This window comes from Fonsecaea multimorphosa (assembly GCF_000836435.1).
Source record: "Fonsecaea multimorphosa CBS 102226 unplaced genomic scaffold supercont1.29, whole genome shotgun sequence".
NCBI lineage: Eukaryota > Fungi > Ascomycota > Eurotiomycetes > Chaetothyriales > Herpotrichiellaceae > Fonsecaea > Fonsecaea multimorphosa.
In genome coordinates this window covers 344,759-370,377 of record NW_015971663.1, presented here as the reverse complement: position 1 = coordinate 370,377, position 25,619 = coordinate 344,759, and the positions used below count along the sequence as shown (strand labels likewise).

Below are 25,619 nucleotides of genomic sequence, written 5' to 3'. Positions count from 1 at the left end.
CAGGGGACGCATGCCAGATGGGTGCCAGCCTGCCAGGTGCCAGCTCAGGGCTCAGGGACAGCTGCGCTTGTCAGGAACTCGAAAAGCAACAAAGAGCAAAATGCGGGAATTGGCATGTGATCGAGATCATTCTTGGTGCCTTGCAACCGGATCAATAATGCAGCGTCTGGCGTCTGGGGGGCGTCCTTTGTTAGTCTCTCATTCGACGAGATAGACAAGGGGTACATCACGCGCTCAATTTGAAAAAAGAAACATGCCAGCCCTCAGCCATGGCAGGGGATGCCCATTGCCAGTCGCCTAGCGAGGCCGTCCGCAGCTGAAGGATGAGAGCGTGAGCGTGACCAAGTTTTCTCCAGGTCGTTTGATCATTCCCCAGGAAGTTGGAGTGGCGGTTGTGGGAGAATTGGGGAGAGAGAGCAGAGAGAAAGGTGGGAGAGACGCGGTTGAACGAGTCATGAGATCTGTCGTAGGTACCTAGCGAGTAGGTAGACAGTACTGAGTGTGTGACGGAGGATTGGGGCAAACGTACGATACTCGTGCCTTGTACCTGGAGCATCCGCGAGTTTCCAAGGTTCCAGTTGGCGTCCCTCCGCCTCCGAGTCTTGCGATTGTCGATGTCATTTTTCGCCCCACCACCATCTCTCTTGTCCCTCTCTCGCTCTTGTCCATTTACTTCCAAGGTTCGCAACGTATCGTCGACGTGGACCGTGGATACTGTACGAGGTACTCGGTACCATGTCCCGCGAATACTAGCTCGCTAGGTACCTGTCGGAGTCCCGGTGCCACGAATCCGTTCTTTGTCATTCGCTTTCTCGCGGTTTTTTGTGGTTTTTTGTGGGTGTTCTTGACCTCAGAACACTCGGCTACCGACATTTCGGTCTTCTGCCGGCCTGAATTGCAATCAATCGTATCATCTGCCACATCTGCCACGTCTGGCTCAAGTGGGTTGGTTTGCTGGATCTCTCGTTGGCCTCTCTTACTCTTTCCTCTCAATCGTAAATGCCTTGTTTTGGCGATCTACAACGGAACCAGGTCACACGCTCCAGCCCCCCCATATGGGAAGTGGCCACCAACGCCTCCATCCTTGATGACACAGCCCCTCGGATTCAGTCTGATTCAATCTGCTTCAATAGCAGGACCGACCATTCCGCTTGCCTGTCATCACTGTTGTTTGCTCTGAACACAATTCACTCACCTAGACTGCAGATTGCATTTGTATTTCCTCCCTCGACTTCTCACCTAGCTACTGCGCCCCTTGGTGGTCAAATGGCCACGACCTCAATATCGACATGGCCATCCTCCTCTCCGTCGTCCCTATGCACACTCCCCTCTTCTGGTCATGTGTCGGATTATACGCCGACGCGGTCAAGTTGCTCTCTCCGAGCAGGAGACTGCAGAAACTGGCCGAAGAGATAGCCAGATACAGCCGAAAACCTCCCGAGACACATGAACAAGCCCTGTTAAGACGGATGCACGAAGCCGAAAGTTTGGCCGAGTATGAGAACTGCACAATCGACCTGGACAATCTGCAAGGCCACGAGGCATGGAAGAAAGAAAGGGAGTCCATTGAGCCCGGCTACAATCCTGACGTGATCGAGAGCCAGGTCATCCGACTCCAGAATGCGGTGGCCGACCAGGACCTGAATGCCATGCAACACCTCCTCCGAACCGGGCTCAGTCGTGACCTGGGTGGCATGAACATGTTGCGACTCTACAAACATTCTTGGTTCGGCACCAAGTTCTTGATAGACGACTACATCAACACCGTCTTAGAAACTATCGAGACCTTTACTGAGACCAGCATCCATAGCAACATCTCTACTGCAGAAATTCGACATCACCAGCAATCATTAGAAGACGCGTTAAAATTCTTTGGGCGTTCGGCACTGACTCTATCGGGCGGAGCACTTCTGGGAATGAAGCATATTGGCGTTGTAAAGACCCTCTGGGAAGCGGAGTTGTTACCTGAGATTATTTCGGGCGCCTCAGCAGGAAGTATTGTGGCTGGCATCGTGGGCAGTGCCAATGATGAGCGTATGGCCGAAGTTCTCGACCATTTTCCATTTTCTGACCTGGCCGTCTTTGATCCTCCAGGAACTGGCAGGGTGGGCTGGCTTGCACAGCGGATCCGCACTTTTCTGCGGACTGGAGCCTTCTTTGAAATGGACAACCTAAAGCGAGTCATGAAGTCATGGCTGGGCGACATCACCTTCCGAGAAGCACGCTACAAGACCGGGCGGATCCTCAACATCTGCGTGTCCAGTGCAGGCAACGCCGAGCCACGACTCTTGAACTTCGTGACTGCTCCCGATGTTTTCATCTGGTCGGCTGTCTGTGCGTCTTGTGCTGTGCCCAATGTCTTCCCGCCTGCCAACATCTACGAGAAAGACCCCATCACCAAGGAGGAAAAGCTCTGGATGCAAAATGCCCAGCAGACCTTTGTGGATGGGTCCCTTGACCACGACATTCCCATGAGGAAGCTTTCTGAAATGTTCAACGTCAATTTCTTCATCGTCTCACAGGTCAACCCACATGTTCGGGTCTTTCTGGATCAGGAGGAGGTCTTTCACGGGAAACAACCCAGAGCGCCCATCCCTGGGCGGAACCCCCTTCAAGCGGCCAAAGACCTGCTCAGGGAGGAAATTATACATCGCGCACAACAACTCTCGGATCTGGGGTTCCCTCAGGGATTTTACAGATGGGCTTCCCTCTTCAACCAACAATATACTGGCGACATCAACGTTTTGCCAGAGATCAAACCAAGCGAGTACCTCAATATGATGATGAATCCCACGCCGGAGTTCATGATAGAAGCCACAGTGGCCGGAGAACGGGCGACATGGCCTCGCATGTGCCGCATTAAGAACTGTGTTGCGATCGAGCTGGCTCTTATCCAGGCCATCCATACTCTGCGGGACAGGGTGAACTTTGGGCCCGAGGCTAGGGCTGCTCGCGAACACAAAAGATCCAGCAGCAAGAATCGGCCAGGTCGTGGTCGCTCAGCTCGGCCCTCGTTCTTGAGAAGGCGCAGCCTTAGCATCGACTCCCCCGTGGACAGTGACAATGCATTGACGCTGCCGCGGCCTTTGAAAGTCCGCCGCAATGTCAGCCTGGGAAACATCTCGGTGAGGCCAAATTTCTCCATCACGACTCCGCGAACGACGCCCTATTTGTCCCCTCAGGTGGGCGTCGATCAGGATCTCTTAGAAGGTCTGGCCATGACACGCACCAATTCCAACACACTTGACGGGTCTGGAGCAGATGGTCATATTGTGGAAATGTCAAACATTAGCAAGCGAAGAGACCCCTTTTAGAAATTATAAGGAATCCAACCGAGCATGGCTGGATGGTGGGCGGTGGATAGCGGTGCTTTTTTCGACCTTGATACCCCTTTTTTTGTATGCCTGGAGACCTGTAGGATTAGAGACAAAGCATTGCATAGATAGGAAAATCAACCCTGTGAAACCCCAAGGGTCCATCCTGAATCAGAAGTGTGACACAATAATTGTGAATGGTGGTTGTCAGTGCTGGGAGGATGTGGGAGTATGCGGAGGTTCTACATATCAGGGAAAGTCGGTCGTTGTTGGAAGGTGGCATTGGCATGCGGCCAGTCGCCAGTCGCGCGCCGCAGATTCGCAGTGTCGACAGAAATCCTGACCTCCCTCCTCCGTACCCGCTGGCATTGCACACATCCTGCGCCAGCGACAAACGACGAGTCCACCCAGTCCACCCATGGACAACTAATTAATTGATGGCCAAATCCACGCGCTGTTACACAGCTTCACGCCAGAAGCAATATTGTGGGCAATCATGGACCTGAAGTCGATGCTCAACGATTCTTCGACCCAGCGACACCAACACCACCATCAACCTCAACCACACCCTCACCCTCCGCCGCGACTTCACACACCGCAATCCTCCTACGAACTCACCCCCTCGTACGAGTCCCATCCTCCCCTCGAGCGCCCTCCATTGCCATCCTCCTCTTCGTCGTATCATCAGCAGCCGCCGCCGCCATCAAATGAATACCGCACCTCTGCCAACGGCTCCTATTTTGCTGTCCAGTCACCACAACAACAAAATTCAGCCTCCACCTCAGGGTCGACGCCAAGCGCAACCGGGCAGTCCTTCTATGCGCAGAGTCCAGGGCCGCATGGACAGATACACACTCCGCGTGAAGGGATCCCACCTTCGCACCCGTATCAGTCTCCCTTTGTTCCCTCGCCGTCCCCGTCTGGGCCCTACCCTCCCACTCCAGGATCCGTCCACCACTATCAGGCCGCTACGCCTTCCTCTGCCACCACCTATCATCACTCCAGCGCACACCCTTCCCTGAGCGCCCAGTCTCCCACTTCCAGAGACGACTACATCTCTGCAAACGGCCTTGCGCATACACAGCAGAGGCACGTTTCACCTCAGGCTCAGTTTCACCCTCCTCCAGTCACCCCCCTCGGCCCGCCTGTTACCTACCCTCGCCCATCACCTCACCCTCATCGTCCGACGTCCCATGGCCACGAGAGCGTGAGAAGATCGTCTGTCGGCTCTGTCGGCTCGGCGCAGAGCAGAGAATATAATCAGCCGCCCTATCCGCAAGCGGAACATTCTAGGAGCGCCAGTGGGAGCGTACAAAGGACTTATTCTGGGGACTTGCGTGAACGCGAACGGAGCATCGAGAGCGTCAGTCCCAAGACGATTCCCAGGCCTCCTCCGGGTCGTCAGCAGAGTGTTGGGCGGTACCAGGAGCCCATGTCTGACTCGCATCCCAACGCGCAGCCTAAGCGGGCATCCCTCTCCAACTCCATCCCAAATGCTCAATTTCACACCACACCAGATCGGAATGTCGAGAATCACAGTCACGAGACGACGCCCAAGAACCTTTCCACGTCGACTGAGCCCAAACCTGGTGTCCCGTACCCAGATGCCCGCCCGAGTCCTGGACCAGGTGCACCTAACCAATCTAACTCGACACCTCAGCTGACAAACTCGTCTTTACCCGCACAAAAGAGCCCTCCAGCAACCGCTCAGCCCCAACCTTCGTTGAAGCGGACTGCAAGTCATTTGTCTGATGTTGCAGCGACGCCGTTACCCCCGAAAAAGAGACCACGGCGGGACGAGATCCCCATATGGGCGCGGAGTGCTCGTCGTAATCTGCCTCTGAAGTTTGGCCAGCCGGCTGACTGGACTCCAGCACGGCAGGCCGGCTCACCCAGGACCCCTACGTCGCCTAGAAACGATGTCCCTGTCAAGAAAGAATCCATGGCTCCCCAGGCTGTCAATGGGCAGGTGCACAGTCACACAACGACACCGCCGGGCGAGCCTCGATGGGAGCCATCTATCACTGGTGAAGCACCATACGATGACCTTACCAGGTATATCTGCAATTGGATCCATATGGTCATCGGCAACGCGGAGCCCCCCGCTGGCGGAGCCATGTTTGAGATCGAAGCCAAAGTCGGTATGATATTTGACGAACAGGCAAGCCTGCGGCTCAATCTACCTGTGGAGACGGAGACGGTGTTCAGCAGAGACAAATTTAGGGGCAGGACAAGTTTCAAGAGTTCCATGGACATGGTACGTATATTATATTCTCGTTTTCCTGGAATGTCTGTAACTAACTGTGAACCCAGGCTCAGCACAAGGCCATGAACAAGTTTCTTAACGACCTCGTCTGGGAGTCGTACCGGACATCTCAGGCTTCCGGAGAACCACCCAGGATTGATTATAGTCATCCACACGAGTACGACGAATTCTACGAACTGACCGAAGTGGGTCGGAAAAACCTGCCACCATCCATAATGACATGGCTCAATCCTCGACACACACCTCGAGTGCGGCGGACGATCGACGAGAAGACGAACACGGTCAAGGCACAGATCATCAAGACGCGGATTGCGGACCTGGAAGTGTACAACCCTCGCTCTGATTTCGACTACCGCGTCTCGATCTCGGTTGAAAGTCCATGGGAAGGAGATCCAAATTGGCTGACCGACATGACTGAAGGCGGCCGCGATAGAAAGAAGGACAGAATGAGCTATAGGCACCTGGCGTACCAGATTGACCTAACGCAAGTCAGTTACCCCGACACCGCGGTGAAGGAGCACGAGTTGGAGGTGGAGATTAGCACGGAGCAGATCCGGATCGAGATCGCGAACCTCCGAGCTAATCAACCTAGTAAGTATGAAAAGCTCGTGGGAGGTTTCGTTGATAATATCCGGATATTATGTCGGGAAGGGACGCTTCAAAGGCAGACCAAGTGAGGGTGGGAGATGGTGACAACATTTCAAGCTGGATCTATGCTCCGGGAGATTTTGGAGAGACATGAGAATTATGTTTCGCTTCTCCTTTTGATACCCTTGTAATACTAAGAACACAATTCTTATTGCCATGCCACCAAAATGTTCATTGTGGGTGTTGCGACCATCATTGGAGACGAGGCTGAGAGGCCGAGAGGCTGTCGGCAGGCCAGTGCACGTGACCACAGGGTGACTAAGCGTAATCCCCATCCTGCGCCATCCTGCGCCATCCAAACTCCAGGCTGCAGAAGGTGATGCAAACTGCGAACACATCGAGTCATCGCCTGCAGACACGTCAATTGCATCTGCGCGAATCCTTTTCCTTACCTTCCATTTCGCTCAACATCCACCCATCGTCGACAGATTTCTCTTTCATCTCCTGCTCCTGTACACTAGACTTTCTTCTTCCTGACCCTCTCCACTCCTTCGATTCCTCAACTCCTTGTTCCCGGTGTGTTGCGCGCTTTGCCCCTTCCCACTGGCAGGTCAACAGTTCTCCGGACATCACGCCCTCCTTCGCCAGCGCTACGCAACAGCCTTTCAACAAACATGGTTGGCTTGGTGTCTGCTGCCGGTCTTGTCGGATTCTTGTCAGAACCTGACCCAGAGCTCAGAAGCTTTGCTCTGAAGCAGCTTGACAGTCAGGTTGATCTATTATGGACCGAGCTTGCCGATGCCCTGGGCCAGATGTATGTTGGGAATACGTCTCTTCTTCATCAGTCTGGTAGAGAAGCTAATCCTGCCTTTTTAGCGAAGCGCTTCACGAAGATGATTCCTTTCCGGAGCGCGAGCTCGCCGCCATCGTCGCATCCAAAGTGTATTACCACCTGCAAGAATATAATGAGTCCATGGCCTTTGCCCTCGGTGCCGGAAAGTACTTCAGATTGGACGACCCTGGCGAATTTGAAGATACCATAATCTCCAAATGTGTAGATACCTTCATTGCTCTGTCCGCCAGTCGAGATCCCACCCTGGCCGCCGCCAATGCTGCCAGCCAACCTCAACTTGACACAGCTTTCAGTCAAGCGGGAGACGGCGCCGCCAGCATGTCTGCCAGCTTAACATCCCCCCTCACGCCATTCTCCCAATCTGTCCTTCCGTCCAAGTCCCTTCTGTCCAGGCAGAACACTATAACTTTCGATCCTACCCAAGCCGGTGTTGAGCTCGGCGACGTCGGTTCACCCGAGCGGATCATTCAAGAGCGCGGTCTCCAGAAACCCCTTACTCGCGTCATAGAGTCTCTGTTCGAGAGATGCTTCAGAGAAAAGCGATATCGTCAGGTCGTGGGAATTGCTTTGGAGGGCCGCAACCTGGACATCTTGCGCCGCGTGATCAAACGAGCGGCTGAGGATGAGCGAAAAGAAAACGGCGAAGCCACGAAGAAGGGCGAAGAGTTGATGGAATACGTGCTGGATATTTGTATGAGCGTGGTACAAGAGCGAGCCCTGCGAAACGAGATCCTCAAGCTCATTTTGGAGTTGCTCAACGAAATCCCCTCACCCGACTACTTCGCCATTGCAAAATGTGTGGTTTATCTCGACCAGCATTCTATGGCTTCTAACATCCTGAGACAATTGATCGAAAAGGGCGATGCCCGCTCCCTGGCTGTGGCGTACCAGATCTCCTTTGATCTCTACGACAACAGCACGCAAGAATTCCTCCGAAAGGTCCGAGAAGAACTTGCCGAAATGCTGCCGCAGGAAGAGCCAAAGCCCCAAGATGGTGACAAGATGGAAACCGATACGCAGGCAAAGCCGGAAGAGCAGCTGCAACAAGAACTGCAGGATTCTGCAGGTGCACCAGCGCCTTCTGGAGAGTCGAAGCTGTCCAAGCCCGAGCAGCGGGAAGCAGTCCAGAAGATCAGGGATATCTTGGATGGTCTCACGTCAATACATCTGAATATCGAGTTTCTGCACAAGTCGAACCGAGTCGATCTGTCGATATTGAACAAGGTCAAAGATAGCCTCGAAGCCCGCTATTCGATATATCATACCGCCGTCACTCTCTGCGCGGGATTGATGCACGCCAAAACGGCAACCGACACCTTTTTCCGCAACAACTTGGAGTGGCTGGGCAAGGCCACCAACTGGTCAAAGTTTACCGCCACCGCAGTCTTCGGTGTTATTCACCAAGGCAATATCAACCAAGCCCGTCGTCTGCTGAGCCCATACCTGCCAAAGCCTGCTGGAGTTGCCACTTCTCATGATTCCCCATACAGCCAAGGCGGTTCGCTGTACGCTTATGGACTATTATGTGCCAATCACAAAGGAAAAGCCGTGAATTTCATTCGAGAGAAGTTCAAGGAGGCCACCGATGAGGTCGTGCAACATGGTGGTGCCCTTGGCCTCGGTGTTGCAGGGATGGCTTCGGGTGACGAGACCATCTTTGAAGATTTGAGAAATGTACTTTGGGCCGATTCTGCCATCAATGGCGAGGCTGTGGGTTTGGCAATGGGTCTCGTCATGCTTGGCTCGAGCAATACCAAAGTCTTGTCAGACATGATCCAGCATGCTCACGACACTCAACACGAGAAGATTGTACGGGGTCTCGCTGTCGGTATGGCATTGATCATGTACGGCCGACAAGAAGGCGCGGATGAGCTCATTCAAGGTCTTCTCAATGACGCCGATCCTACCATGAGGTATGGTGGTATCTTGACGATTGCCATGGCTTACGTCGGCACGGGCAGCAACAAGGCTGTTCGAAAACTGCTCCACGTGGCCGTCAGTGATGTGAGTGACGATGTTCGACGGATTGCCGTCCTCAGCTTGGGGTTCATTCTATTCCGAAAGCATACCAGCGTTCCTCGAATGGTGGAGCTCCTCGCTGAGTCCTACAATCCCCACGTCCGATACGGTGCCGCCATGGCACTGGGTATCTCCTGTGCAGGCACGGGCCTTGCTGAAGCTATTGACTTGCTTGAACCGATGCTGAAGGATCCCACAGACTTCGTGCGTCAAGGAGCCCTCATCGCTCTCGCCATGGTCTTGATACAGCAGAACGACGCGCTGAACCCCAAGGTTGGCAGCATTCGCAAAGCAATGTTCAAGATCATTGGCGACCGGCATGAGGACGCAATGTGCAAGTTTGGCTGTGCTATCGCCATGGGCATTCTAGATGCGGGCGGGCGAAACTGCACCATCAGCCTGCAGACCCAAACGGGCAATCTGAACATGATGGGAATTGTTGGTGCCGTGGTCTTCACTCAGTACTGGTACTGGTTCCCATTGGCACATTTCTTCTCGCTGTCATTGACGCCTACTGCGGTCATTGGTGTGGATCAAAAGCTTGAAGCTCCAGTCTTCAAATTCCACTGTAACACCAGACCTAGCTTCTTCGACTACCCTCCTGAACAACAAGCCAAGACTGACGAAGCACCTGAGAAAGTCAAGACGGCCGTGCTGAGTACCACAGCACAAGCCAAAAGACGAGCGGCCAGGAAGGAAAAACAACAACGAAGAGATAGCATGGATGTCGATACGGTAACACCTGTGACGCCAAAGATCGAGAAAGGGGATAAGATGGATACTGATGAGGTCGTGAAGGATGAGGCTGAAGGCAAAGAAAAGGACAAATCCAAGGAAGACGCGGAGAAAAAAGAGCCCGAAACTCATGGTGAGGGAAAGAAGAAGGCAGAGAAGGAGAAGATTGGTTATGATATCAGCAACATGTCCCGGGTGTTGCCCGCACAGTTGAAATACCTGACTTTCCCAGATCAGCGATATCAGCCTGTCAAGCGGCCGACAGGGGGTGTGATGGTTGTGCTGGATACCGAGCCGGAGAAGGAAAGGGAAATTATCCCATTATTGGTCAGCAAAGTCGAAACTCCCGCAGCCGCACAGGCCGGAGGGCAAACTCTAGGCGAAGGGGCTCAGCATCCTCAGACACCAATTGGCCAGAGGACAGGACAGGAGGTAGCTGCGGGTGTGGGCGCTGGTGCGGCGGCGGCGGCAGGTGTATTGACGGCAATCGACGAGGATGAAGAAGGTGTGGAAGATGCACCTCTGCCGAAGGAGTTTGATTATGAGACCGAGGGGGAGCAAGAAGAGGGAGAACAGTAGGCGACCAACCTTTCAGAGAGGTGCTGTAATTTCAACCATCCAGGAATTAGGGACCAGGTTGGAGCTCTCTTCTTTTCTTTTGGGATTTGAAGACAAAAAGGACAGACGGACAAAGTCATCTGGTGCGTTGCTTGATGCCTACCTAGGCAGATAGGTAACTACAGCGGCAACAGTCGTAGCAGCCTTCGGAAAGGCCAGGAGCATTCGCGAGAGGTACCTAGGTATTCTACTTTGTACTCTACGGTCACAATCACAATCAAGACTAGAAGGACAGGAAGAGATCAGTGTTGGTTTCTAGCGTCCACCCCTTTCCGCCTGATTCTTGATCAACTACGAGTAAGAGGACAAGTAGGGGCACAGAAATTAAAACTTTTATCATAAATGTATATTTACACAGACAAGCCTGATGATCTCTCTGTCTAGCTTTTGATGCTAAAATCCCCATCCTCCTCCGGTTGAGAGAGTGACGAAGATTTGGGAGTAAAGAGGAGGATGGTTTCGCTTTTTTTTTTATACAGCAGGTGTGCAGACGGGTTTTCGTGTGTCTCCCCGAGATCTCTCTTGTCGGGTTCTTGCTTTGAGGGACGGATATATCTCCTTCGTGATCTGGTCTGTCCCTTTTTGGGTTCCTTTCGTCCCAGCGCTTGCGGAGAAGGGGTGGAAAAGCACGCACGGCGGGGAGTTATGCCCGCTTCCTATTTTTCCCTGTGTTGGTTCCCCATTGGGACTCGTTCCAGCGAGGAGTGTGCTTTCTCCTTCTTCCATAGACCCTGTCAAGCCCGGTATCGGTGCACTGCCATCCCCAGGAGGGCGTTGTTTGTTCTCAGGATCCCTCCGCCTCGGTTATCTTTCGAGATGTCGAAACGGGTCTTCTCAAGGAGTCCCGTGGAGGTAGTGCTGGTTTGCCTCTGACTTTGGCAGAGCGCAGCTTCTATTCCGATGCCAGAGGAGAAGGGGCTCCGGCCTGAGTGTGACCATGACTCCTGACCTGGGTGGATTCATTGTACTCATTCCCGGCAACCACCTCTTCCTACTCGTCAACCACATCGTTGTGATCCTCAGTCGTGTTTATCGCACCCGGCAAATCAGCATCCCCCCGACCTTCCGTTCCACGCACTCTCTTGCCTCGAGAATCCCAACGTCCGTGCTGACATACATGCACTCTCCCGGGCGCGTCATTCCCTGAACGTATCCACTCTTCTGGCCCAACACCAGCTTCCTCAAGCCCGCCACGTCCATCCATATCCGCCTCGTTGGTTTGGAGACAAGCTCCATCTTCCCGATCACAGGTTCCGAGTTCCAGTATTTCAGCCCCAGCCAGAGGCGACGCGAGGCGACGTTATGTCGTGTGACGGGATCGATGGGGTGTGATGGGTCGGACGAGGAAGGGTGGGATAGTAGGTTGTGTGCCGGGGGCGGTGTTGGACCGCCGCGCACGACGGTCGATAAGAAGCCCGAGTTTTGGAGTGCGAGCATGAGTTTCAGGTGGAATTTCGTGTCCGGGATGGAGGTTAGACCGAGTCGAGCGCGCGAGGCGTTCTGGAGATGAGAGCAGGTGTTTGCGAGGTGCACGAGGGACATTTTTTGAGGATGCTTATTTGTGCTGGCAATGGAAAGGAAAATCGCGTAGGAGGAAGTACTTGAGATTCGAGAAGAGGAGGTAGGATGGTGATTAGTCGAGCCGGGTTTCGCTCGCTGCTGGTGACCACGCCACAGCAATGCAGTTTGTCGTCCTCTTGAAGCTGGAAACAAGAACGCTGAAAAGGCTTAAGGAGCGTGAGGCAGGGTTTGTGCGTGAAACAGATGCATTGAACTGTCCGAGGACAGGATGCAGTACTGGTACGCAGAAAGTTGCCAGGGCCAATGCCAAGGTCGGAAAAACTGATCGCCGCTCACACCCGATCGGATCGGGCCAAGAGTGATGCCGCCCTGTCCTCACTTGCGCCTCAGCTCCTACCTTCTACATCTCGAGAACTTCTTCGAATGGCACACTTACGCCAACAAACCACTGTCCCGAAAAGCCGGGTCCAGGTTCAGGAAAAGCTCTCCTGACAGTTGACCCTTCACGAAATTTGGAGTCGTCAGTCTCGTCAACGGAGTAATGGTATGGTTTCCGCCGCGCACCCTGCCCACCTCTCATCTAGCTGGCGAGACCAAAGATGCATTCTCCTGAGCATGGGCCTCATTTCCAGTAAGTTGTCGCAGGGGACCAGTCAGAAAGACTCTCCGTTTTCCACCGGTGTATTTCTGCACTCCAGTTTTCAGGAACGTGCCTCCTCCACCTCCTACAACACCACAGGCTATAAAAATTACACTTGGTCTACCTTACAACAAGATTTTCCGTGGATCCAGCATTACGACGTAGGCGGCCGGATCCTTGGTCTTCCAACATGCTTGATTTTCCCTGCTACATGCCACGAACGCTAATCAAAGTTTTTGCGCATTCGACGCGTGAATGTACGCGACCAGCTAACCCATGCCATGGAGTCAGCCCTTCACCGTGGCAGACGACCGAGAATAAATTTCCAGCTAGCCCTGTGGCAGTTGCTGGATTTTGAATGATGGAATCTTGACCCCTGCCGTGAAAATAACAGATGAGGGATTGGAGTCCTTCAAAATCGAACGCTACCCATGCCATGCTAACATCGGGGATGCAGGACGGACGCGATGGGCATTGCGCACCCTGGTGAGGATCTTACTCTACCAAAAAAAATATATGCACAGCCCGATCAGATACAACGTGTTTGGTCTGTGGTATACTTCCTCGTCGTTTGGTTCAGCCCATCATCGCACGGACCACTTCCATTGTGGGCCCGAAACCATGGCACCGCCGCAAACAGCCAGCGGGTCGTGCTTCATACAAAGCGAACATCCATTGTGGCGAAAATGGTCCCACTGCAAGCAGCCAAATGACCGGGAGCGTCATGTCCCCTTGTAGGACAGCCTCCTCGAGGTCCTTCGAGAGAGGACATTCTTTTTCCAACTATCGAGCTTGAAGGCTTAGAGGGCTGTCTCTCCTTAATCGTCGATCGTCGCCTACAAATCTAGCATTCGGCATGGCCAGCCTAACAAACCCCGATGAACCACAGGGTTCAAGCAAATCCCCCGATCTGGCAAACAAGCGGACGCGAAACAACTCCACGCCATCTCAGTCGCCATCCAAAAAGCCGAGATCTAGTCCAATCGACACCTGTGCGACCAATGCAGACGCCGCGACCACCGTTACACATTTTGGCATTGAGCTCGAATTTGTTCTGGCTTTCAAGGAGGATCTATTGAAATCTATCATAGCAAAATACCATCTGGACGCGCACATCATTAAAACACTTGCAGACTACGAACATCGCTCTCTTCTTGAACACGACAATATTGATACCAATCCTTCCTACAATTGCCGATGGAGGTACCCGTCATGGGCACTACACGTCCCGGAGACAGACATGGCGTGCACATCGAGGCTCCATAAGGGCATGTTTTTCAACAAAGTAGATAAGGGAAAGCAATGGGTGCGACGATATGTTGCAGAACCACTTCTCGTTGCCCAAGACCGCCTTGACAGACAGGGACTCCATTCCAACGTTGTGGGATGGCTAGAACCTGACCCACATAATCGAGACTCGCACGAGGCCTCAAAGATTCCTCTGACGGCACAAAATTCCACTGACGAGAGAGTCGTGCTTCGAAAGAGTCTGATCGACTACACAGAATGGACCTTGACAAACGATCATACAGTTATTGGAGCCCTTCGAAGTCAACTCCGCGAACATTTGGTTGCTCAGGGAGTTACAGAGGATGATATTTCGAAGTGGGATAGTTATGGAATGGAATTGATATCGCCAGTTTTTGACCTTGCGAGGAAAACGGAAGCTTTCTCTCAAGTTGGAACATATCTAGGAGCTCTATTCTCCAAGGAGACTTCAACCCTCGAATCTATATGGGCGAGCACACATGTGCACGTCGGATTCAACTTTTCAAACCCCGAAGATATGCCTTTATTGTTACTTCAGCATCTGGCATATATCCTCGTCTTACACGAGGACCTCTTGTCGAAATGCCACCCTCGAAGTCGCTGTGGCATTCGACTTTTGGAGCCGACTTCCGAGAAGGTGGAAGTTGAAGACACGTACGACGATGAAGAATTTGACCCCGACGCCCCCTACGAACCACCGCCCGAGCCATCCGAGGAAGAGCTAGAAGAGGACAACGAACGAGGAGTTCTCGCTTTCGAGGCCAAGTACACCGGAGCCGATAATGTCAGCTCCAACGCTCGGTACCTACGAAAACAACTACTCTGGCGAGGCATACAATACTCAACCGAAACGATCAGAGACGCCATTTTCCAACAGCGTGGCAATATCTTCGATCTCGTGGACCTCCTACAACAACGCGATGAACACGACAATCCATATAGGGGATATATGTACAATTTTGCGAACCTGGTCAATCTAGCACGCAATAGAACGAGTTGGAAACAAATTAAGCCGACAGTCGAATTTCGGCAACATGCATGCACGTTGGACGCAGATGTGTTGAACCGATGGGTGACGCTCTTGGAAAGAATTGTACGTGTGGCGGAAACGAATGCACAAAGGACAATGCTTTCCGATCCCACCAATCCAACAGAGGGGCCAATGGAAAGTTCTTTTGCGGAGATGCAAGGCAATAAATATCCCTCAAACTCAACAGCAGGCACACAATGGCCTTGTGAGAGCATGAGCGACTTTTGCGTGGGGTTTTTGGGTATGGACTCGGAGGAGGGCGAGTATTGGCAACAGAGGTTTGAGAGATACAAGGATGACAGGCCGGAAGAAGGTGACGATGAATGACGGAACGGCATGGAGTATCACATATGGTTGGTGACTTTGTTGACGATTTGAGGGTTATTGATGTGATGACGGATAAACAAACACTATGGACGCTCACTTGTTGGAAAGGTTGTATGACGATGGGCCGTTGGCGGGAATTTGGTACAGTTTCGGAAATTTGGTGGGAGATTCGTGACTTGGATACCCTCGTTGATGCTTTGATTGTTAGCCCTAGATGAAACACTCTTGGATACAAATAGAGGTCGATCGTTGTACCTTGGTAGACTCAGCCTTATACAAACTCAGCCTCGCCAACGTAGCCTCGTCGCTGGCGGTTCAGCCTCGCCGGCCGATTGCCGTCGGGTGGAGCGGCATGGAAAAGGTTGAGTCGCGCTTGCACGCAATTTGTTGCCGTCTTTTGCGTCTTTTGCGTCTTGCCTCCGTCATCTCTGCAAGCTTCTTCTCCAGATTTCTTGTTTCTGGTCGATGCACCCTCACTTGCTCACCATTCCTTGTGCTGACTATTGCTCTGCGAATTATCTCTTAGCCTTTCGTACGTGGTACAAGCTTAGCTTTCAGATTGGCGAGCGTGCTCCACATGATAACCTCCGAAGTTGACCCCAACGAATGCCCTCACCGCCGCTGAACAATCCTGACGACCCTGCCAGGCAAGATGTAGAGGGCCACAACTCCCGCTTTTCAGATGTTTCGTTGGCGCTCGATGGAGCCACTTCAAGCACAGAGTATTTTGAGAAATCTGAGGGCAAGACTGATCTTTTGGAGAATGCTCCTGCCAGCCCCTCCACCAAACACCCAGCCAGACCGAGCCTGGCCCCCGGTATCTCCTCAACGGCTCGTCGTCCTTCATTCATAGACGAAGAGGAAGAGCCCATAGCGACCACGGCCGCCGCCAATGGACGGCCTGACAAGGCCGACGAAGAAGCACCGGTGACATGGATGTCCTTGCCTAAGAAGGGACAGTTGGCCGTTCTCACGTTCGCTCGGCTGTCCGAGCCACTGACGGAACGGTCTCTTGCGGCATACTTGTTCTACCAACTTCGGTACTTTGATCCAGACCTTCCAGACAGCACGATTGCAAGTCAAGGTGGGATGCTTACCGCCTCGTTTGCTGCCGCGCAATTCTTAACAGCAGTCTGGTGGGGACGAGCGGCTGATACGCCCTGGATTGGTCGCAAAAGAGTCTTGCTGGTGGGTTTGTTCGGCACCTGTATCAGTTGCATTGGAGTCGGCTTCTCAAAGTCCTTCGCCCAAGCCTTGTTCTTCCGAGCATGTGCTGGCTGTCTCAATGGAAACGTGGGTGTCATGAGAACCATGATCAGCGAAATTATCAAAGAGAAAAAGTACCCTTTCTGCCTTTCGTTTCCCTCCAAGACTATGTGATCTAACTGGCCCAATAGATACCAGTCCAGAGCATTCCTTCTTCTGCCCATGTGTTTCAACATTGGTAAGTCATGTGAATGAGCACTTTTATTACCTCCTGACTGAACGCCTCCAGGTGTGGTCATTGGGCCTATCCTCGGCGGCTTCCTCGCGGACCCGATCTCCTCGTTCCCGTCAGTCTTTGGCCCAGGCTCTTTGATTGGCGGCAAGGATGGAGTTGGCTGGATGACTGCCTTCCCCTATGCTCTCCCCAACGTGGTGAGCTCCATGTTCATCCTGGCCTCTGCTCTACTCCTCGTGTTGGGTTTGGATGAAACCCATGTCGCATTGAAGGACAGACCGGATTACGGCCGAAGGCTGGGCAAATATCTGGTCCGAGTTCTATTCCGTCGGGGTAGGCAAGAATACGAATACTCTGAACTTGGCAACCAGGTCGAATTGCAGGATATCGACGAAGACGATCAGACGACGCAAGACAGAGATCCCGAGTCGTCAAGGACTCCAGCCGCGACGCCCACCGCCACCAAACCCGCTTCTTGGAAACCAAATCTGTCGTTCCGACAAATCTTCACGAAGAACGTCATCCTTACTCTGCTTAATCACCACCTCCTTGCAATGCATGTTTCAGCATTCAACGCGCTGGTATTCCTGTTTCTCCCGGCGCCCCGATCAAACAACGCTCATGCGAGATTGCCATTTCTCTTCACTGGCGGCCTCGGCCTCAGCTCCGACCGCGTCGGTCTCGCCACCGCCATCATCGGCATCATCGGTTTCCCTCTCCAGATTCTCCTCTACCCATCCCTTAACTCGAAACTAGGCACCCTACCGAGTTACAGATGGTTCCTTCCCTTTTCCATCCTCGCATATGCCACCATGCCATACCTGTCACTTATTCCCAACAAAGCATACTTGGTTTGGCCCGCACTCACAGTGGTCTTGGCCTTCCAAGTCATAGCCCGCACATTTGCTCTCCCAGGCTCCACGATTCTGATCAATAATTGTACACCGCATCCGAGTGTGCTGGGCACAATACATGGCTTTGCGCAGAGTATCTCTTCTGGGGCCCGAACTCTGGGACCTACCCTTGGGGGATGGGGGTTGGGCATGGGATTAGGGGGAAATTGTGTAGGTGCCGTTTGGTGGGTTATGGCGGGCATTGCTGTCGCGAATTGGTCGTTGCTTTGGGTTATTTCCGAGGGAGACGCGGGTGCTGCGGCGGCGGCGGCTATGGGCGGTTGAAGTTGGATTCTCTTGGGTGGTTGATTTTTTGATCTTGACAACGACAGATTAACATACAGAGCCGTTTGGTGCTGGGTTATATTTGTGGGTGGAAGCGATGAGACTGGGGCGTACTGTACGTACATGGTCATTGATTCGATGCCTCAAGGGTATTGCAAGAGAAGCCTTGATGGGGACATGATTGATCGATCGGGTATTAAGATACGTTTGCGAGGAGTTATACATCTACAAAGAACAACGACGCAGTTCAACGAATGAATGAATGACCGAATGAATGAATGGGATAGAGTGAAATGAGTGACGAAACAGAGTCTTTATAACATCCAGTGCGCTGTTTCGTTGTTGTTGTCGTTCTCATTCATCCATCAAGCCATCCAACTCTGAACCCGATTCTCAGGCTTCGATTTGCAGTAACAGCAGCGGGAAGCAGGTCAAGGACGGAAAAGTACATGGCAATGGGCCATGCCCGGAAGCCAGCAAAGTCGAGTGTAAAGATGAGTTATTATCAGGGCTAATCGGATAATTATAACCTCTCTCTCTCTCTTGATCCCTTCCTTCATCCGGGCTGGACGCAGGTATTACCTGCTACAAGCACATCCCTGGTGTGTACTCCGCGGCCCAGTCAGGCGGCCGTCGCGCAACGGACATAGACTCCCGTGATGCAGACACAGACTTGTCAACCCTTTAAGTATCCAGCCACGCAGGAACGTGTATTCCCAAAGTCACGGCACCGATTGCCCCAGCCTCATGCGGTGGATGGGTGGGCTTAAAGAGCACATCAACCGGCAGACATTTCTATCTCTCCCCTGCATTTATGGGGACAGATCGGAAAAGCCCAGCGCCTTCAAACCCCGGGTAAAAGCCAAGGTATGTCTACCTGTGGAAATTGAACCATGTGGAGTCCAAGTACCGAGAGTCAAAGTCGCTCGCCGAGATGCGTTTCTCCAGAGGCGCGCCGTCCTGCTGCGTGGCTCCGACGACAGGAACCGGGATGTCAGAGTTGATCTCGATTTCGCCTGGGACATCAACATTAGTGGTGTTGTCCATGGCTGCGCGTTGCAGGCGCGGGGACTGGTCCGGGTAGTATTTCCCGCCCGGGTGGAGGGCCTCGAACTGCGATTGCGGTTGCGGGTGTGTGGGATACTGGTCGTCGTCGAATCCATAAGTCGTGTAGGGCGACCTCTGTAACACCTGCGGGTCGTGCGCAGTCACCTCCGGAGCAGCTTTCCACTGCGGCGCGCTGGCGGGGGGATAGTCCCACGAACCTGCAAAGCGGTGCTGCGCGTTCTGGTTCTGGTTCTGGTCCAGTTCCGAGTCTGCCCCCCAGGCATCATCGCTTGTGTTTGTGGGCGCATAAACAGCGTCCATGTCTGGGAATTCAAAATGCGACGACGACGACGACTGCTGATTCGAGGCTTCTTGAGAGGGGAAGTGTCGACTCTCTTGCGCCGGTGTGGACGTCGACCTGCCGGTTTCTTGGAGTTCGTCACCCTGGACTTCGACCTCGCGATCCCTGATTTTCCGCATCAGCTGCAGGAACTGGCTGTTTTGGAATTTTTCGCTATTGTCGTGTGACACGCTGGTGAGGAGCTGGCCTGCGGTGCGGGCCAGTTCATCAGCGTCGCGGGTGTCTTGGTCTGCCGTGCGGTCCGCTTTCTCGCGGTAAGCAATGGCGTCGCTGCCTATCCGCACCGTCTCTGCATCTACGGGTCGTTGTATGTCCGTCTCGGCGATCATGGCATCGGGGTCCGAAGACAGTCGTGATGCCGCGCGTTGTTGATCCATCTCTTGGGCGTGGGCAAATGCGTCCGCGAAGGCGGCTTCGAAATCGACGTCGGAGATCTGGACGTGTTGTTCCATAGACATCATGGTCGCCTGTTGTTGCATTTGCGGCTGTTGCTGGAAATCTCCAGAGTATGACTGGTACATGGGCTGGGAGTAGTCCATCATCGACTGTTGGAACATGCTGGCATTGCTCAACTGTGGACCATCCCGGACTGCTTGCTTCCCTTGCGCAACTGGTGTACCCGCCCCCGACCGCTGCCGCATGAATTCATTTTGCCATCCGCCGAGGGTTGTGGACTTGATCAGCGGCGCTTCAATGCGAAATTGTCCCGCCGGCATAGGCTGCTGCTGCTGGGATATGGAGAGCCGTTGAAAGTCGGCAGCCCATCCTGCCGGGGCAGAGGGGACATGGCTTTGAGGGTGGAATAGCTCGGGCTGCTGGAACTGGAATGGGTGTGGCGTCGAGGTCTCAAAGGCTTGGAAGTCGGCATCGAGGGAGCCAGCTCGAGGGTCGACGGTGCGGAAGCCCTACAAACACCACACGTTAATGGATGAGAGAGAGGACAAGAAGGGGATGCTTGACTGACCTGGCTAGGCGACTGTCTATTACCGATAAGACGGTCTTGCTGCAGCGTCCGATCTACCTGGGTGTGTTTTTGCAGGTTCTGAAGCGGGTTGGAGGGACCGCAGAGAGCGTCGGCCATGATGGCCAAGTGGGGGAAGTATGTTAAGGAGTGAAGCCAGTTCGGCTTGTGAAGGTCATGTCTAAATAAATTGAATTAACGAGACAGGATAAAGGTCGGGAATTGCTCGCTCTCGCTTTCGGCCGCAGACAAGACAGTCCTGGGCCTTTTGACGTAGGTGAATGGTGAGTGTGATGAGCAATTCAAAGTCGATGCCGAGGTTCGATACGGTCCGGATTTGCGGAAAAATAATTAGCCGGGAATGAACGGGCAGGTACCCGAACGAGGCTGAAGGATGTCGGGGGCATTACTTGGTAGACTTCAACGCAAGTTATACCTCTCCCTCCCATCGAAGAACGATGGTGGCGTGGAATCGATACAGAAGCGCATTCACTGTCTTCTGGAAAAAGCCCAAAACTATCCGGTATTTGTGGATTGAGGCGCTGGCGAAAAGTTGAATGCTAACGTTAAGAGTCGATTTAGCAGCATTGGAATCTCCGTTGCTGATTGGGGGGAGTTCTTTGAAGGGAGGCTACTGGAATCTGAAGATTCTCCATGTGGAAAAGAGTATCCCGAGACTGTTGAATGTAGTCACGCTTATCATGTAATATTCTACCCTCAATATCCTGGTAGAGCAGGACCGTCTGGCCACCGCTCATAGAGATCAGGTCTCCAAGAATACCGCAACTTGAATTCCAATAAAAGCCCCTCTATCTTTTGCCTCTCCTTCTTCTGCATGCTTCTCCATCAGGTCGATTAGACTACCCCAGCTATGCCCGCGGCATCTCCAATCTTGACCTTCTTCTGCATGCTTCTCCATCAGGTCGATTAGACTACCCCAGCTATGCCCGCGGCATCTCCAATCTTGACCGGGCGACAGCCATGGTCAATAACACTTTGCACAAGGGGGTTCAAGTCCAACTGGTCATCACCTACACCATCGGTCCCAGAGAGATACAGATCCAGAGTAGGAACGTAATAAGTCCAAGCAGCCCAGAAGCCACGATGGCCCCATGCCTGTTGACCAGCAAAGGTGTCGTTAAAAATGCCACATCCAGAATAACCCGTCTTCTCCGTCGTCATCATAAGCTGTAAAGATGCATTGTTCAGCACTCGTCCCGTATGAAGCGCCCTTGTGAAACTGTTGAGGTCCCCGCTGTTGCTTACCAGCCCGCCTGCACCATACAAGTCAAAACTCGCATCGGCGTGGGTCGCATCCTCGCCTTCCAAATACTGACCCGCCCGCGCGAGGACGTTTTTGGGTGTAGGCTCGAGGATTTCCCAGTATGTAGATGGCATGTTGAGGGCGTCGAGCTTGACCAACGTGCGGACAGCCTGTGCGAGGCCTAGACCTGTCACATTTTCGACGACCAGGCCAAGATAGGTAAATCCCGTGTCAGAATAGTAATAGCTTTCTCCGGGGTACCCAACACCTGTCACATTGGCTGCGGCCCATGCAAGGACAGTTTTCTGGGTCCATCGATATTCCGGATTCGCCATAACCTCTTGAAGCCACCGTGGATCTGTGGCGTGGTCACCCAGTCCGCTTATGTGGTGTAAGAGCATCCAGCTGGTGATCTGGCTGGCGTTTGAAGCTCCTTGTTCTTGTTCAAGATAATTGATGGCCCATGCAGGGAGGAAATTGACGATTGGAGCGTGAAGGTTGAGTTTATTTTGCTCAACAAGCCGCAAGGTTGCCGAAGCCGTGAAAGTCTTCGTGATGCTTGCAATGCGCCAAGGAGTGTCTTCCAGGTAAGGTGGCTCGTCGGCGAAGTGGCTCAGGTTAGAATTCACGCTCGTTTTGCAATCGAACCCACAGCGTTGAGAGGAGAGAGCCACTTGTATGCCTGGAAATTCAGGATGGCTAGCTATGACTTTTTGGAGGTAAGGAGTTACCCATGGTGGACAAACTTTGGCAGTAACTCCAGCAATAGGAAGGGGGACGGACAGCAATGTAAGCAGATATAGATATGGTAACATTTTGACAAGGGATCACGGGCAAGACTTGATAATACAGTCACAACCTTGCTTGATGAGCGTCGCAATATATACATGTAGAGAGGCTGCACAGAAAAGATCGGCTTCGACCAATGCTCCACATTTCCCGACCACACACTTTGTCCAATCTAGGATGGTCTTGAATAGGCCCGAGACCTCGTTGGACGTAGTCTAGATAGAGTAGCTTTCCGGCAAGGTCCAGATCAAGTAGTCCACGACGACCCAACCTGGGCGGAACAATGCATCAGCTTGATCCACAACAAGGAAGCTCTCATGGTTGGTCGAGTTAGCAACCTATTTCAGTATAGCCCAGTGTGGACTCAAAGGCGGTAGCTGTCGGCCTTCTACCGAAAGTCGTGTCCGGAGGGCCCTGTTCATAATTGGCCCTTCGCTCGGTAATTTGTCTTGTCGCTTTTCAGGTTCTTATCGAAGCTGATGTGGGAGAATGCGAATTCGACTCACGCTTGTCGTCCTTTCTCCAGGTGTACATCTTCTTTTCCGGCACTGGGGGCGCGATCTTCTCCAAGAAAGATCCTTGGCGGCCTAAAGTCTGGCCCAAGGGGTCTACGCATGTCTGCGGAAAACGCCAAAGAAATCGAAGCGCAGGCCAACCAGTCTATTGGCATTTCATGCCAGATTGTGAGCTAGAGCGACACATCGTGTGCAGTTACGTTCCCGGGTCGTTTCAAATCGTATACTGCTTCTCCACGGAAGGCATGCCCATCCAACCACTCTATTCCAACTTGGGCTTTGCCTTCTGCTGTAGATGCACCAGATTCTCCAGCGAGCTCTACAATCGAAGAACAGAAGGGTAGCAAGATCAGCTTCCTCGCCGTAAACCGGCCTGACGCCAAATCTCAAACAGGTTCTTGGTCCCTTGCAGCTCTCAGGGCTCGAACAACAAGCGGAGACAGGATATCAATCTATTGCTATCAACCTGCCCTGCCCCTAAGCCGATCAGCGTACCAATGGCCATGGTCCACCTTCATCTTCTGATATCCTCTGCATTGTCCATCTCGAGCGTTTTTCAGAAGATTGCGTTGATCATTCGCCGGCCAAAGCTCCTCTTCTCTTTCTCTTCTTCTCTCTGACGGTAGAGGCCGCCGTCGCCTCTTCTGTCAGCATCCAAGTCGATGTCCTTGAGCTTGACGCCCAATGTCCAGTCTCGCGTCCACAGTTTTCTCAACGCGAAGATAGTTAGGATTATGGGAGCTGAGAGGTAATTTTGAAAGAAATTGGTCGGGTTTGGCGGTCCTCCATACGGGCAGAGGGCAACGTAGAAGGTAATGATCAAAATGATGACCGCGAGAATGACAGCGAAGTATGACCCGTATACCCCCATTGGCGATTTAAAGGGAAGGTCATTGATAGACCGGTTAGCAGCCTTCCAAGCTTGTCGGAAGCGTATGTGGCAGAGACATATTGACGCCCAGAGGAATAACAAGCCCAGTCCGGAGATCGAAAAGAGCCAGGTGAAAACCGTACCAGACTCCGCAGACAGGCTGACGAAAGCCAACAGCCCTATTAACAACTGAATGATCACCGGTCCCACGGGACGCCCTTTACCATCAACGTAGGCGAGAATTCTTGGTGCCATGCCATGCTGAGCAAGAGCCTGCAATGTGCGAGTTGCGCCGTAGGTGCAACTGTTGGCCACAGAGAAGGTGGAAATTGTGATGACAGCGTTGAAGACCGAAGGTAACCCCTGGACTCCCGCATATTGTATTGCTAGGACAAATGGAGAAGCCTTAGTGTTTGCTCCTGTGGCACCTAGTAGGTCTGGAGAGTTATTAGGGACAGTGATGCCGATTATCAGCGAAGACAAAACATAAACGCCCGCAATGCGCCAGAACACTTGCTTGGTGGCCTTGGGCAAGGACTTGCGAGGGTCTTCAGCCTCCGCAGCGGCAAGCCCGACTAGCTCAGACCCTCCGTAAGCAAATGCTGCCAGGACGAAAACTGAGGCAAACCCTGCAAATCCTGTGGGGTGGTCAGTGCCTGAATGCTGTGTGCGAGGGCCAGTGCTCGAGCTTACCGTTTCGAAAAGCAGAGTTGCCATCCTTTCCGCTCCAGTAACGGAAGCCAATATACCCACGATCATCGGTGGGCACTCCTCCACAATCTACGATGATGCCACTACTCGGTGATTAGGGATTCGGTAGGCTCAGCCAATCTTTCACGAGACACTCACAAGATGATGAACCCAGCCACGGCAATAAGTTTGATAACCCCAAGGACGAACTCAACTGTTCAGATGTCAGCTTAGCGATAATGTTGTTGGAAGAGGCCACGCGCCTTCGCCATAACCTCTGACGCCGAAGAACTGCACAATAGCAATAACGGTGAGGAAGACTGCCACCCATATTCCAATATTATACTCGTGCCAGTAATTGATGGTTAAACCGGCGGAGATGATCTCAAAGGGGAGAGTGATTAGCCATCCTATGGCATCTGGTTTTTGTCAGTCTGGCATAACGTGGTAAGGTCAGGGTGAGAGGGTACTAACATTGCCAGCCTATTGTGAAACCCCTGAACATGACTTTCGTCAGTTACACGGCACCACAAGCTCGAGCATACGCTTACCAGGCCGGATCGATGAAGCGAATCATATAGATGTAAAAGGCTCCGTTCACAGGATACATGACTGTTAGCTCGCCTAGGGCCAGAATGGTACAAAGCACCAAGAGCCCCGTAATGCTGAAGCCAAGGAGCAGTGATGCGGGACCCCCAAGAAACAGGGCACCTCCGGAGCCAACAAAGAAACCGGCTCCAATTGAACCCCCTGGAGGTTGAAACTTGTTAACGCAGGCTTCTCGCTGTTGCGAGAAAGAGCATACCTATGGCTAACATCTGCATATGACGTCCCAGAAGCCTGCGGTGAAGCCTGTTCGGCGATGTAGGCGTGACGTCCTCGATTTCTATATGCATGCTGCTTGCTGCTTGCGTGGAAGTCACCTCCTCTGGGGTCTTCTCCGTTGTCGTCGGCTGGGTGGCCATCTTTGGCAAATCCATGCAAAGAAATCGTGAAGGAAGGCTGACGATAAGAGACTTTCTGGATTTCGGCCAGAAGGGTGATTTATACCTCATATTCGCCTACACCAAGCGAGCGAGCTTTCACCTCCATGGCAAATCTTCACAGGCGAGTCGACCTCCGAATGGAGAGGCAGTGGCTGGAAATTGGTCATCTTGCTCTTGTGGAAGACTGGGGTAGACCTGTAAGAGGGGTGCAAATACCGAAGTCTTCTCGTATTGATTCTCACCCTGCTGCCCGAAGTGATAAGAGAAGGGCCGTTGGCGTCTGAGAAGGCAATTCACGACGAGATCCTCGGTCGTCAAGCCTGAACAAACAGATTC

General features: G+C 52.9%; 9 protein-coding genes across 9 annotated transcripts; 5 read left to right on the top strand and 4 right to left on the bottom strand.

Annotated features, from left to right (window-relative positions):
- Positions 1-1,289: 1,289 nt before the first annotated feature.
- Positions 1,290-3,314, top strand: Z520_10373 (uncharacterized protein; the record flags this gene model as incomplete). Its single annotated transcript, XM_016780866.1, has 1 exon — positions 1,290-3,314. One exon carries the CDS (start codon positions 1,290-1,292, stop codon positions 3,312-3,314), a length of 2,025 nt encoding a protein of 674 aa, XP_016628159.1.
- Positions 3,315-3,810: 496 nt separating this feature from the next.
- Positions 3,811-6,257, top strand: Z520_10372 (uncharacterized protein; the record flags this gene model as incomplete). The annotated part of the gene is made up of 2 exons (XM_016780865.1): positions 3,811-5,571; positions 5,628-6,257. 2 exons carry the CDS (start codon positions 3,811-3,813, stop codon positions 6,255-6,257), a joined length of 2,391 nt encoding a protein of 796 aa, XP_016628158.1.
- A 585-nt stretch (positions 6,258-6,842) lies between these two features.
- Z520_10371 (uncharacterized protein) lies at positions 6,843-10,354 on the top strand (the record flags this gene model as incomplete). The annotated part of the gene is made up of 2 exons (XM_016780864.1): positions 6,843-6,982; positions 7,045-10,354. The coding sequence occupies 2 exons, from the start codon at positions 6,843-6,845 to the stop codon at positions 10,352-10,354; spliced, it is 3,450 nt and encodes a 1,149-aa protein (XP_016628157.1).
- Positions 10,355-11,422: 1,068 nt separating this feature from the next.
- On the bottom strand, positions 11,423-11,935 carry Z520_10370 (uncharacterized protein; the record flags this gene model as incomplete). Its single annotated transcript, XM_016780863.1, has 1 exon — positions 11,423-11,935. One exon carries the CDS (start codon positions 11,933-11,935, stop codon positions 11,423-11,425), a length of 513 nt encoding a protein of 170 aa, XP_016628156.1.
- A 1,475-nt stretch (positions 11,936-13,410) lies between these two features.
- Z520_10369 (uncharacterized protein) lies at positions 13,411-15,180 on the top strand (the record flags this gene model as incomplete). The annotated part of the gene is made up of 1 exon (XM_016780862.1): positions 13,411-15,180. The coding sequence occupies one exon, from the start codon at positions 13,411-13,413 to the stop codon at positions 15,178-15,180; it is 1,770 nt and encodes a 589-aa protein (XP_016628155.1).
- A 606-nt stretch (positions 15,181-15,786) lies between these two features.
- Z520_10368 (uncharacterized protein) lies at positions 15,787-17,799 on the top strand (the record flags this gene model as incomplete). The annotated part of the gene is made up of 3 exons (XM_016780861.1): positions 15,787-16,520; positions 16,578-16,624; positions 16,676-17,799. 3 exons carry the CDS (start codon positions 15,787-15,789, stop codon positions 17,797-17,799), a joined length of 1,905 nt encoding a protein of 634 aa, XP_016628154.1.
- Positions 17,800-18,672: 873 nt separating this feature from the next.
- Positions 18,673-20,288, bottom strand: Z520_10367 (uncharacterized protein; the record flags this gene model as incomplete). The annotated part of the gene is made up of 2 exons (XM_016780860.1): positions 18,673-20,112; positions 20,172-20,288. The coding sequence occupies 2 exons, from the start codon at positions 20,286-20,288 to the stop codon at positions 18,673-18,675; spliced, it is 1,557 nt and encodes a 518-aa protein (XP_016628153.1).
- An 807-nt stretch (positions 20,289-21,095) lies between these two features.
- Z520_10366 (uncharacterized protein) lies at positions 21,096-22,247 on the bottom strand (the record flags this gene model as incomplete). The annotated part of the gene is made up of 1 exon (XM_016780859.1): positions 21,096-22,247. The coding sequence occupies one exon, from the start codon at positions 22,245-22,247 to the stop codon at positions 21,096-21,098; it is 1,152 nt and encodes a 383-aa protein (XP_016628152.1).
- A 1,045-nt stretch (positions 22,248-23,292) lies between these two features.
- Z520_10365 (uncharacterized protein) lies at positions 23,293-25,262 on the bottom strand (the record flags this gene model as incomplete). The annotated part of the gene is made up of 7 exons (XM_016780858.1): positions 23,293-24,245; positions 24,301-24,401; positions 24,457-24,511; positions 24,573-24,716; positions 24,772-24,794; positions 24,849-25,047; positions 25,103-25,262. The coding sequence occupies 7 exons, from the start codon at positions 25,260-25,262 to the stop codon at positions 23,293-23,295; spliced, it is 1,635 nt and encodes a 544-aa protein (XP_016628151.1).
- Positions 25,263-25,619: the final 357 nt, after the last annotated feature.